The following is a 13,887-nucleotide window of genomic DNA, read 5'->3' as shown; positions in this document are numbered from 1 at the left end:
AGTTAAATTTCAACAATTGTTTGCCTTCAAAAATGCTCTCGCTTGCGTTCATTTTACATACGCCTCCATAGTACACTGCACACGTATTGTTCTAGACGCATTGTCTGGTTCGCTTGATACAATGTCATACACATCACATTTATGATCAACATCGCGGCTTCTTGCAACAATATCTTGCAAATATGCTATGCCTGCTGTATAACGCTAGTTGTGGTAAGGGTGCCTGAGCCCGCTCAGATCGCGCGCACTCGCTCAGATGCGCTGCCATATAAAAGTTGATAAACTCAACAACACTATCCCAATTTGACGATTTTTTTTTTACTATCCCGGCGGGATATCAAGCATTGAAATCTGGTATCCAACACAAGAATCTACTATCCGCTGATATCGGGATACCGCTAATTTCGACCCCTGTAGGTTCACCATAATTGTAGAGTGAAGGTTAGGCCTTTAAACCTTGTGTTCCCCGCTCGCACACGCTACCTATGCAGTCCCGATGTTTGGGTTCACTGTAACCGTAGATGAAGGTTTGGCTTTTAACTCTTGCGTTCCCCGCTCGCACGCACTACTGTATACGTTGTATATTTTGCAGTGGTTTTAATTTTTCGCGAATTTCGCGAACGCGGTCCCCGACCACGAAAATAACAACAACCGAATAATTTGTACCGAATAATACCGAATACTGGAATAATTCCTAATTCACCGACCGCAAAATTCACCACTCGCGAAATTGTCCGTCCATTAAAATAGTCGAAAATATCTGTGTGCGAAAAATATGGCTTATACAGTATCCTACCCGCGACGCGGCGCAGCCTGTTTGTGACTGCGTCTCTGCCCTTTGTTGTTGCGCCACAGAAGCGGGACGTACCGGACTAACCTGCTGTGGAAGATCAGCTTCGAGCTGATGAGGAACCCTGTGATCGCGCCAGCGGCATCACGTACGACCGGAAAGACATAGAGGAGCATCTACAGGTATGTTGCACGTCGCAGGTCGAAAGATTTACGACGGGGACATTGTGGAATGTGTGTGTGCGTGCGTGCATGCGATCGGTTGTGTGTGTATGTGTGTGTGTGTGCGTGTGTTGTCAGTGTTGTAGTCGATTCCGCACCGCACTGAGTCCGAGTCCGAGTCCGCGCCACCCAGTCCGAGTCCGATTCACACACCCGATCCGAGTCCGAGTCCACACCACCCGAGTCCGCGAGTACCGAGTCCAGTTTTGATTTTAAGGGAAAAAATCGGAAAAAGGGAAAAAATCGGATTGTAAACTGCGTGTTACAATATGAACAGTTGTGTACTATGTATGTAGTGGCCTCGAGCCGGCCTCGACCCGAGTCCTCGAGTCCGAGTCATTGCACTCCGAGGCCAAGACCGAGACCGAGACCAAGGAAAACGGTCTCGAGGCCGGCCTCGAGACCTACAACACTGGTGTGTGTGTGTGTGTATGTGTGTGTGCGTGCGTGTGGGCGCGTGCATGTATAATATATAATAATAAATTAATATAATAATATATATATATATTATTGCGTTGGGAAGCTAGTAAGGATTCCGCCTGACCACATGCGGGTTGACGTTAATAGGGTATTGTTGCTTTTGCTAGGTCGGCGAATATCGTGTATAATTAATAACCAATTATAATTAATAATCCAACAGCTGATAATACATTTTTTATTAGCTCTTGTAATTATATATATTGTGTGTAATATATTTATATACATATATATATATATATAATATATAATATATATAAATATATATATATATAATTATTTATAATTTTAATAATTTTAGAGGATATAATTCCCCATTTCGTAACCTCGCAACAAAAATCCTACATCAACCTACTGTGAGCACGAAATGTTCTTACTGAGCCAGAAATGTGCTCCGAACTAGAGGATTTTGATACAGATCGCGACAGTGTTATATTCAGCGCATAAATTATGTTGAGCGAATGGGTATGCTAGAGCAAATAGTTCCTGGAAAGAAAACACTATATTTGTATCCTGTTTGCATAAGTAATTGTGGATAACATGTGATTTAAAACAAATTTCACAATTCTGTACTGAACAAACATATAATAATGAATTTATAACTTGTTTTATCATAGAAAAAGAACTGTTAACGATTGCTCGCTGTCGTGTCCCGGACGTGTAAACATCACTGTGGCGTTACTTTTGCAAGACAAGAGTGTGTTTAGATTTTGTGAGGAAATGTTATGAAAGTAGCAATACAAATGAGGTTGTAGTGAATTTTTCAAACATATGCAAGCTCACAAGTAGCGTATATATATCATTTAGACGGCGAAGGGTTTTGCAACTTTAACCCCCGGCGCCACGACATTTCAGCGGGTCGGCCACTTTTGACCCCGTGACGCGGGCCGACCTCACGCGCAGCAGCAGTCATTCCGACCTCGCCATGAAGGAAGTGCTCCGATATCTTCATCGCCGAGAACGGCTGGGTGGAGGACTACTGACCCCCCAACGACTCGGACCCCCGCGACCTCTGACCTCCGACCCCTGCATCGCCGGGAAGCAGAGCGTGGTCGCGCCGAGAGGTCGCCAGCGTCTGCCTTCGCCGGGGAAGCAGAGCGTGGTCGCGCCGAGAGGTCGCCAGCGTCTGCTTCGCCGGGGAAGCACGAGCGTGGTCGCGCCCGAGAGGTCGCCAGCGTTCTGCTTCGCCGGGGAAGCAGAGGCTGGTGCGCCGAGAGGTCGCCAGCGTCTGCTTCGCCGGGGGAAGCAAGAGCGTAGGTCGCGCCGAGAGGTCGGCCAGCGTCTCTGCTTCGCCGGCACGATTACGAGGGCAGCACGTTCGCCACGGTAACGCCGGCAGGTCGCCGCCAATTCCCTCCCCCACGGTATTGTTGACGCGTCGCGCGCGTAGGGTGTATGGGCCTGGAAATTCGCAGACGTTGCGGGCAGTTTGCAATCTGTGAATACCCCTGGGGCTTAGTGAAATACGGCGAATTCTGGGGGGGCCGTGGTTAGAAATGAAATTAGCCTTGACGTTTGTCTTAACGTTAGCCTTTTTTCCGTGGTCCGGACCTCTGTACCGCATGCTTACGGGAAGCTCGAGACTCGTTTACCACGTTTCTGTCAACAATGCTGGTGAGAAAAAAGATAATGTAAGACTAATGCTAAAACTAGTTCTGTTATTGACACGGAGCCTCAGATTATTAGTTTTGCGATAGCAGCATTCTGATTACGCGTCGGGACGGCTTAATTGGACTTGGTGGTTGCCAAGTAAGTTTTCGTGCACACAGAGGCTTCTACAGAGGCTGATCTATGTACGGGTTGAACCACGTTTGTTTTCTTTCAAATGTCTTACGTTCTGAAAAACGAACAGGGTTTGACACCTGCCGCATTCCATGAATGTGTTCTCAATAGTGACTGTAGCAATTTTACGAGTTGAAACGTTTGTTTTAACCGGTCGATTATCGGACATTAAAAACAGTTGCGTTCCGTAGCCTGTCTTTTCGATTAGATGGGAGCTCCATATCATATTATTGTGAACAAAATTGAAATTAATCTAGAAATTAATTTGGAAGTATTTTAACCGGCAATCGATACAATACATCAAAAACGCGTTAGCTATAGTCCACGAGTCACAGCAAATACACGTAATATAAAATTTTAGAGCTTTTTCTAAAGTACATTCATACATAGTTTATTATTGTGTACATATTACAATATATATATAATTAGCTAAAGTACTAGATTTAGCAAATTTCTTTAAATTATTCTAAAACGATTTTCTCTAAATAATTTACTGCTCTAAGTTGGTAATGTATCTATGTAATATTTATTAGAAATTGATTTTTTGTGTGAGTTTATAAGTCAAGGTTCATATAAGATTTATAGCACCTGCACATACATGAACTCATGTTTATGGAATGAATATAAAGCATGACATAACTCTCTACAGTCCTGTACAACTCAAATTTGTTTTGTAACTCTCATTGTGCTAGTTTTAAATCACAATGACTTAACTTCAAGGGATGTTTTGAAATGTAACAACACAAAGGACAATATCATTCATAACAATAAGCAAATTATAGTACAACGTAGCACAGGTTATACTAAGGTTCCATTCACAATTTTTAATTCGTGCAGGCAAAAAATAAGGCTAGTTAGATTTAGCCCGTCTGCTGCATAGTAAAACAGTTGCCATATTGCTTTCATAAGCGCTGCATGATTCAGTCGTAATATATATTTTGCTAGGGTCACCGTAGTCAGGCTGAGAAGGTGGAGACCGAGACACTAGTTTGTTGTGTTGAGCGTCGCGTGCCACCAGCGGTCCGGAAAGTAAATCAGCTGCCATACATAAACAAATATACGTTGTCATTTAAGCAAGAGAACGTTGCTACGGTAAGCAGTTAATACCTTTTTCACATCGAGCAAATCGTATGAAAATAACGTCTACGATGGACATTCAATCGCTTGCAACTTGAAGTACGTGTCGTGTATAAGTCGCACATGAGTTTCTTTCGAAGTATAACACATAAGTCACAATTATATCTGACATACATTTGACATGGTGACATACACTTGTCAAACACGTAAGAGATGAGAGCGAGGCATGCACATTTAGTGAGGGGATGGCAACTGCAATGGCTCGTCACCGACCGCGAAATTATTAACCACGTCGCGAAATTGTCCGTCAGTCTGAATTCGCGAATAATATCTGTACGCAAAAAATATGGCGCCACAGTAATTATTAATTACTTATTTAAAATTCTCGGAAATTCCCGGCCCGGCGTGACACCCCCCCCCCCCGTTCCCCGTCATCGTACCTCTCCCGGACGAAGCGTGCACCTCGAGTGGTTTGCTGTCTTCGCTGAGTTTGGCGTACTCCTCCTCAAAGCCAGGAGCGCGTGCTTTGTCCGGGTCCCACGCCGGCACGTGATCGGGCGGAATACAGGAACCAGCGCTGCTGGAGATTCGATAATGACGATTCGATCGGCACGCGCGAGCGTTCAAAACGCCTTCCCGCAAACACAATATGTTCCAAAATAGTTGGAGAAATTACTGAGCTATCATCTACGATCATCTTTATCCCGACGGTTACTTTTTTATGCGTTATATTTCGTTATCTTTATTTTTTTATTATTTGTTTTTTATTTAGGCTTCTTTGATTTTGTTGATAAACAAAAAAGGGGGTCGGAGGTGAGAAAGTAATGATTTAATTCCAAATGATCTTTCACTGCCATTCAAATCGTATAAAAAGCGTAAACTTTTTGCAAAACCGTAAGAGCGCCACCTTTCTTCCGAAGATCACCTCTGCAAAACCCAGGGCCGTGAAAATGGAATGGAACTCCAGTACCACTCGCTGTAATGGAAAGAAAGCACTCGACTAATTACACTAGTCCCACACATACCACACAGACACGCCAAATACACCCGTCATATTGCTGAAATGATCGTACAGAAATCTAGTGATGTCCCGATGATCGATTATAAATCGAAAGTCAGTCGTTTGCAGCAATTAACCGACTAAGCCCTCGATTATGAAAATTAAATAAATCGATTATCAAAAAAAATTAAAATCGCAAAATACAATACGTAGTCTAGTTTAATTAATTCACACTGGATTAGACTAGACCATAGTTTTGCAACATTACAGGTAGAAACTGTTTGCATCGCAGGGCGCAAACGGGATGAAACTGGAGCCTGTTGCAGAAACAAAATTAGTCATCATAGACCGTCGACAGCACTTTGTGTCGTATTGTTATGAGGAAATCTGCTTACGATTTTTCATTCAGGTAACTTCGCAGCGTTTCTGTCGACGGCCAAGAGAAAAAGTTAATACTAAGACTAATTGTAAGACTAATTTTGTTTCTGACAACGGGCCCTGTGGGTTTTACCTGCCAGTCCGAAGCTATCCTGGCTCGTGTCCGGGTAGATGAAACCCGGAAGTTGATAGAGGGAGAACAAACCTTCCACTCCGCGTGTGGTTGTTATCTCCAAACCAGTACCACGTTTCTGCTCGTGAAACAACGAAATTGGCATCACTGTGGGCTATTAAATGCTATCATCGTGTACATATTAATACCATTTACTACCAGGCTGCGTATACACGATGCTAAAAAATAGACTAATAGTTCTTGGAATTTCTAAGGTAACATCGAAGCGAGCATCCGATGATTACCTTGATAACATACAACAGGTACAATGTGTTGGTAGCCATCAGTTTGGCTGCACTCTTAAGTGTCCGTTGCAATTACGAATGCTATGTACGTCAATCGCTCATAGATATACTCACCATTACAAGTGTGTCCGCAAGGCTGGACATTCAAAAAGGTGATTTATATAGTGTTCTAATGTAGTATCAACTGAAAAAGACATCTCATCAACATAAAAAAATGACACTTTAAAACGACATTTAACATCCTCATAAGTAATGCATGTATAAATATATAATTATAGCTAAAATAGATTTTCAAACTGTAAAGTGGTGTCTCCATTAAATAAGTTCATGTAAAATTAAGTGTGTGTTTCGACATTTTTGGGATCTATGAGAAACTGTGTAAGAAATCTCCGCTTAATTTTTTCTTTAAAGTTTCGTACCTTTTATAAAGAATAGGTGTTAGCCGAACTCAACGATAATTTTTTCTCCTCAATAATTTTTCAAGAGATTATTGACGCTTGCATCCATCTCTGAACAACTGCAAAATGTCGGCAGGATGCGATGAAATTTCTGCTACATCAAATTTGTAAAAAAATAATTCACAGGACTTGGACAAAAGCAACATACACATGTGACATGCTCCTGATACGACATGACTAAAAAGAACTCCGTTACTAAACTTCTCTTAGGAAACGGAGTAGGGGAGGGATATATCCATAGTGAACCAGGTGTAGAAATTAACTTTTGAACACCAGGATTCCAATGGACTCCTGCCTCAAAGAGGGAGTCCGTAGCAAATGAGGCAGTCTGCAGTCTGAGGTTCAAAATTAAAGATCATTAACAATAACGCATGTGCTTTATTTTAAGGTTCATGTGGTTGCCCACGTTTGCCAAAATTTCTTTTGGACATTAGCTGAAAATACGGTAATCCGCGAGGCCGTGCTATATGAAACGAACTTAGTTAGTATGCAGAATTTTCAGGAAGTCACGTACGGACTCCTGCATATGTCAAATCAGGGAGTCTGACAGTAAATCTGGGAGTATTTGACTCCAGACTCACGTTAAGTTTGCACCCTGTGAACCCAGGCCGTAGCCAGCTAATATTGTGCAGGGTTCGTTTTAAATGTTGGCAATTGGATGGGCTGCGAAGCGACCGAGCGCAGGAGCATGCACCCAGTCGGGGGGGTCCCCGTTAGGAAGGTTTAAAGGCTTAACCTTCACTCTACAATTATGGTGAACCTAACACTCGACTTCATAATCTGGTACAGTGCGTGTCCCTCAGTTGCACGAAGTGTTACGTCGCAATGTATGTAGTACGATGCGTTACTCAGTGGGCACGGTACGAACGGTGCGTAATGTTCAGAGCGGTTTCTGCAGCCGGTGACTAAATCTAATGGTTGTTTATCTGGTCGCATCTCACTTCACTCACCCTTCTTCTGTCATCGATCTGTGTGAAGAGGTTATTCACTTCTTGAATGCGATTGTCCTGCAAAAGTTTGATAAGATTCAAGGAAACATTGAATGGAAACGTTAACAGTGGAGTTTCCCCTGTTTATCTGTTTTGTACACTTCAACACTTTATTTATTCGCTTTTGTTTTGAGCAATCTTATTCAATTCTGCTCTCATGCTCTATTAGGTATCCAGGTGGCACGCGCACACACACACACGCACGCACGCACACATACACACGCACGCACGCACACATACACACACACACCCAATATATATACTGTATATATAAATATATAATATATATATTGTGTATAAATGCATCTAATGTATATACACATATATATAAACAACTCATTAATTTATAACTCATTTATTATTAACCCATTACTCTAACCCTAACCCTAACCCTTACCACTCTAGGATATTGGTAGTACTCCGCCTACTAAGCTTCGTCATTCTACAATGTCTAAATTAACACACGGTTCACCCACCAGACATATCTCCGCTTGCTCGACCCTCTCCTCAGATAAATCCTTTGGGAGCTGCATCCTTGCTTCTTCAATTTGTCTGGAAGCAGATTGATGCACAACAATGAAAAAACCCTTCAGTCTGTTATGCGCAGTCGCACTGCACTCGGTTGCTATGCTCCCTCGCTCGGTCGCTTCGCGCCCTCACAAATTGCCAACATTTAAAAACGAACCCCCACCAATATATAGCTGGCTACGGGCCTGGGTTCACCAGGGTGCAAACTTAACGTGAGTCTGGAGTCAAATACTCCCCGATTTACTGTCAGACTCCCTGATTTGACATATGCAGGAGTCCGTACGTGACTTCCTGAAAATTCTGCCATACTAACTAGTTCGTTTCATATAGCACGGCCTCGCGGAATTACCGTATTTTTCAGCTAATGTCCAAAGATAATTTGGCAAACGTGCAACCACATGAACCTTAAAAATAAGCACATGCGTTATTGTTAATATCTTTAATTTTGAACCTCAGACTGCAGACTCCCTCATTTTGCTACGGACTCCCTCTTTTTGAGGGCAGGGAGTCCATTGGAATCCTGTGTTCAAAAGTTAATTTCTACACCTGGTTCACTATGGATATATCCCTCCCCCTACTCGTTTCCTAAGAGAAGTTAGTAACAGGGTTCTTTTTAGTCATGTCGTATCAGGAGCATGTCAACATGTGTATGTTGCTTTTGTCCAAGTCCTGTGAATTATTTTTTTTACAAATTTGATGTAGCAGAAATTTCATCGCATCCTGCCGACATTTTGCAGTTGTTCAGAGATGGATGCAAGCGTCATAATCTCTTGAAAAATTATGGGAGCAAAATTATTCGGTTGAGTTCGGCTAACACCTATTCTTATAAAAAAGGTACGAAACTTTAAAGAAAAATTAAGCTGGAGATTTCTTTACACAGTTTCTCTTATAGATCCCAAAAATGTCGAAACACACACTTAATTTTACATGAACTTATTTAATGAGACACACTTTACAGTTTTAAATCTATTTTTACTATAATATATATTTATACATGCATTACTTATGAGGATGATTAAGGTCGTTTTAAAGTGTCATTTTTTATGTTGATGAGATGTCTTTTTTCAGTTGATACTACATTAGAACACTATATAAATCACCTTTTGAATGTTCAGCCTTCGGACACACTTGGTAATGGTGAGTATATCTATGAGCGATTGACGTACATAGCATTCGTAATTGCCAACTGGACACTTAAGAGTGCAGCCAAACTGATGGCTACCAACACATTGTACCTGTTGTATGTTATCAAGGTATCATCGATCCGCTTTCGATGTTACCTTAGAAACTTCCAAGAACTATTAGTCTATTTTTAGCATCGTGTATACGCAGCCTGGTAGTAAATGGTATTAATATGTACACGATGATAGCATTTATAGCCACAGTGATGCCATTTCGTTGTTTCACGAGCAGAAACGTGGTACTGGTTTGGAGATAACAACCACACGGAGTGGGAAGGTTTGTTCTCCCTCTATCAACTTCCGGCGTTTCATCTACCCGGACACGAGCCAGCGATGAGCTTCGGACTGGCAGGTAAAACCCACAGGGGCCCGTTGTCAGAAACAAAATTAGTCTTAACATTAGTCTTAGTATTAACTTTTTCTCTTGGGCCGTCGACAGAAACGCTGCGAAGTTACCTGAATGAAAAATCGTAGCAGATTTCCTCATAACAATACGAAACAAAGTGCTGTCGACGGTCTATGATGACTAATTTTGTTTCTGGCAACAGGCTCCAGGTTTCATCCCGTTTGCGCCCTGCGATGCAACAGTTTCTACCTGTAATGTTGCAAAACTATGGTCTAGTCTAATCCAGTGTGAATTAATTAAACTAGACTACGTATTGTATTTTGCGATTTTTAATTTTTTTTGATAATCGATTATTTATTTTCATAATCGAGCGCTTAGTCGGTTAATTGCTGCAAACGACTGACTTTCGATTATAATCGATCATCGGGACATCACTAGATTTCTGTACGATCATTTCACAATATGACGGGTGTATTTGGCGTGTCTGTGTGGTATGGTGTGGACTAGTGTATTAGTCGAGTGCTTTCTTTTCCATTACAGCGAGTGGTACTGGAGTTCCATTCCATTTTCACGGCCCTGGTTTTGCAGAGGTGATCTTCGGAAGAAAGGTGGCGCTCTTACGGTTTTGCAAAAAGTTTACGCTTTTTATACGATTTGAATGGCAGTGAAAGATCATTTGGAATTAAATCATCTTCTCCCTCCTCACCCCTTTTTTGTTTATCAACAAAATCAAAGAAGCCTAAATAAAAACAAAATAAAAAAATAAAGATAACGAAATATAACGCATAAAAAAGTTACCGTCGGGTAAAGATGATCGTAGATGATAGCTCAGTAATTTCTCCACTATTTTTGGAACATAATTGTTTGCGGGAAGGCGTTTTGAACGCTCGCGCGTCCGATCGAATCGTCATTATCGAATCTTCTGCAGCGCTGGTTCCTGTATCCGCCCGATCACGTGCCGGCGTGGGACCCGGACAAAAGCACGCGCTCCTGGCTTGAGGAGGAGTACCCAAACCTCAGCGAAGACAGCAAACCACTCGAGTGCACGCTTCGTCCGGGAGAGGTACGATGACGGGGGAACGGGGGGGGGGGTGTCACGCCGGCGAATTTCCGAGAATTTTAAATAAGTAATTAATAATTACTGTATGCGCCATATTTTTCGCGTACAGATATTTTCGCGAATTCAGACTTGACGGACAATTTCGCGAGTGGTTATAATTTCGCGGTCGGTGACGAGCCATTGCAGTTGCCATCCCCTCACTAAATGTGCATGCCTCGCTCTCTCTCTTACGTGTGTGACATGTATGTCACCATGTCAAATGTATGTCAGATATAACTGTGACTTATGTGTATACTTCGAAAGAAACTCATGTGCGACTTATACACGACACGTACTTCAAGTTGCAAGCGATTGAATGTCCATCGTAGACGTTATTTCATACGATTTCTCGATGTGAAAAAGGTATTAACTGCTTACCGTAGCACGTTCTCTTGCCTAAATGACAACGTATATTTGTTTATGTATTGCAGCTGATTTACTTTCCGGACCGCTGGTGGCACGCGACGCTCAACACACAAACTAGTGTCTTCGTCTCCACCTTTCTCAGTCCCTGACTACGGGTGGACCCTAGCAAAATATATATTACGACTGAATCATGCAGCTTATGAAAGCAATATGGCAACTGTTTACTATGCAGCAGACCGGCTAAATCTTACTAGCCTTATTTTTTGCCTGCACGAATAAAAATTGAATTGAACCTTAGTATAACCTGTGCTACGTTGTACTATAATTTGCTTATTGTTATGAATGATATTGTCCTTTGTGTTGTTACATTTCAAAACATCCCTTGATGTTAAGTCAATGTGATTTAAAACTTAGCACAATGAGAGTTACCAAAACAAATTTGAGTTGTACAGGACTGTAGAGTTATGTCATGCTTATATTTCATTCCATAAACATGAGTTCATGTATGTGCAGGTCACTAAATCTTATATGAACCTTTACTTATAAACTGACACAAAAATCAATTTCTAATAAATATTACATAGATACATTACCAACTAGAGCAGTAAATTATTTAGAGAAAATTCGTTTTTAGAATAATTTAAAGAAATTTGCTAAATCTAGTACTTTAGCTAATTATATATATATTGTATATGTACACAATAATAAACTATGTATGAATGTACTTTACAAAAAGCTCAAAATTTTTATATTACGTGTATTTGCGTGACTCGTGACTATAGCTAACCGTTTTTGATGTATTGTTATCGATTGCCGGTTAAAATACTTCCAAATTCATTTCTAGATTAATTTCAATTTTGTGCACAATAATATGATATGGAGCTCCCATCTAATCGAAAGACAGGCTACGGCAACCTGTTTTTAATGTCCGATAATCGACCGGCTAAAACAAACGTTTCAACTCGTATTTTGCTACAGTCACTATTGAGACACATTCATGGAATGCGGCAGGTGTCAAACCCTGTTCGTTTTCAGAACGTAAGACATTTGGAAGAAAACAAACGTGGTTCACCCCCGTACATAGATCAGCCTCTGTAGAAGCCTCTGTGTGCACGAAAACTTACTTGCACCACCAAAGTCCAATTAAGCCGTCCCGACGCGTAATCACGAATGCTGCTATCGCAAAACTAATAATCTGAGGCTCCGTTGTCAGATACAGAACTAGTTTTAGCATTAGTCTTAACATTATCTTTTTTCTCACAGACTTGTTGACAGAAACGTAGTAACGAGTCTCGAGTTTCTCGTACACAGCGGTACAGAGGTCCGGACCACGGGAAAAAGCTAACGTTAAGACGAACGTCAAGGCTAATTTCATTTCTAACCACGGCCCCACCAGAATTCCCGTATTTCACTATGCCCCCAGGGGTATTTACAGATTGCAAACTGCCTGCAACGTCTGCGAATTTCCAGCCCATACACCCTACGTGCCGACGTCAACAATACCGTGGGGGAGGGAATTGGCGGCGACCCTGCGACGTTACCGTGGCGACGCGCTGCCCTCGTAATCGTGCCGGCGAAGCGAACACTGGCGACCTCTCGGCGCGACCACGCTCTGCTTCCCCGGCGAAGCAGACGCTGGGGACCTCTCGGCGCGACCACGCTCTGCTTCCCCGGCGATGCAGGGGTCGGAGGTCAGAGGTCGCGGGGTCCGGGTCGGGGGGTCAGTAGTCCTCCACCCAGCCGTTCTCGGCGATGAAGATATCGAGCACTTCCTTCATGGCGAGGTTCGGAATGAGCTGCTGCTGCGTGAGGTCGGCCCGCGTCACGGGGTCAAAGTGGCCGACCCGCTGAAATGTCGTGGCGCCAGGGGTTAAAGTTGCAAAACCACGCCGCTAAATGCATAATAATATATACCTACTGTGAGCTTGCATATGTTGCAAAAATTCACTACAACTCATTTGTATTGCTACTTTCATAACATTTCCTCACAAAATCTAAACGAGACTACTTGTCTTGCGAAAGTAGCGCCACAGTGATGTTTACACGTCCGGGACACAGCCGAGCGATCGTTAACAGTTCTTTTCTATGATAAAACAAGTTATAATTCATTATTATATGTTTGTTCAGTACAGAATTGTGAAATTTGTTTAAATCACATGTTATCCACATTACTTATGCAAACAGGATACAAATATAGTGTTTTCTTTCCAGGAACTATTTGCTCTAGCATACCCCCTTCGCTCAACATAATTTATGCGCCGAATAACTGTCGGACGTTGTATCAAAATCCTCTAGTTCGGAGCACATTTCTGGCTCAATAAGAACATTTCGTGCTCACAGTAGGTGTATGTAGGATTTTTGTTGCGAGGTTACGAAATGGGGAATTATTATCCTCTAAAATTAATAAAATTATAAATAATTATATATATATATATATATATATGTATATAAATATATACACACAATATATATAATTACAAGAGCTAATAATAAATGTATTATCAGCTGTTGATTAATTATACACGATATTCGCCGACCTAAGCAAAAGCAGCAATACCCTATTAACACTGATTAACGTCAATCCCACATGTGGTCAGCAGGGAATCCTTACTAGCTTCCCAACGAAATATATATATATATTATTATTAGTAAATAATCAGTGTAGCCCTATCGTTCCCGCTAGGCGTTAGTAGATGCGGCTAGCGACAGGGCGTCATCCCTATGTTACGCATGCGCGATTAGGGTTAGGGGTTAGGGTTAGGGTTAGGGTTAGGGTTA

At 42.0% G+C, this 13,887-nt stretch overlaps 2 protein-coding genes across 2 annotated transcripts in view; one reads left to right on the top strand and one right to left on the bottom strand.

Annotated features, from left to right (window-relative positions):
• Window positions 1-11,416, top strand: part of LOC106806172 (jmjC domain-containing protein 8-like) — a 12,991-nt gene extending 1,575 nt beyond the window's left edge. Inside the window, exons 3-8 of the mRNA XM_014808034.1 lie at window positions 8,855-8,951; window positions 9,186-9,254; window positions 9,531-9,650; window positions 10,185-10,252; window positions 10,573-10,707; window positions 11,175-11,416. Of these exons, the coding sequence (XP_014663520.1) occupies window positions 8,855-8,951; window positions 9,186-9,254; window positions 9,531-9,650; window positions 10,185-10,252; window positions 10,573-10,707; window positions 11,175-11,258 (573 nt within the window). The 3' untranslated portion in view covers window positions 11,259-11,416. The remainder of the gene's footprint in view (window positions 1-8,854; window positions 8,952-9,185; window positions 9,255-9,530; window positions 9,651-10,184; window positions 10,253-10,572; window positions 10,708-11,174) is intronic.
• A 131-nt stretch (window positions 11,417-11,547) lies between these two features.
• LOC106806160 (E3 ubiquitin-protein ligase CHIP-like) overlaps window positions 11,548-13,887 on the bottom strand; it is a 3,881-nt gene continuing 1,541 nt past the window's right edge. The window contains exon 3 of the mRNA XM_014808022.1: window positions 11,548-12,956. Coding sequence (XP_014663508.1) covers window positions 12,831-12,956 — 126 coding nt within the window. The 3' untranslated portion in view covers window positions 11,548-12,830. The remainder of the gene's footprint in view (window positions 12,957-13,887) is intronic.

The sequence above is a fragment of the Priapulus caudatus genome, unplaced genomic scaffold, assembly GCF_000485595.1.
Source record: "Priapulus caudatus unplaced genomic scaffold, Priapulus_caudatus-5.0.1 Scaffold145, whole genome shotgun sequence".
Lineage (NCBI taxonomy): Eukaryota > Metazoa > Priapulida > Priapulimorpha > Priapulimorphida > Priapulidae > Priapulus > Priapulus caudatus.
Note: the sequence above shows the minus strand (reverse complement) of the source record. Positions and strands in the feature narration are given on the sequence as shown.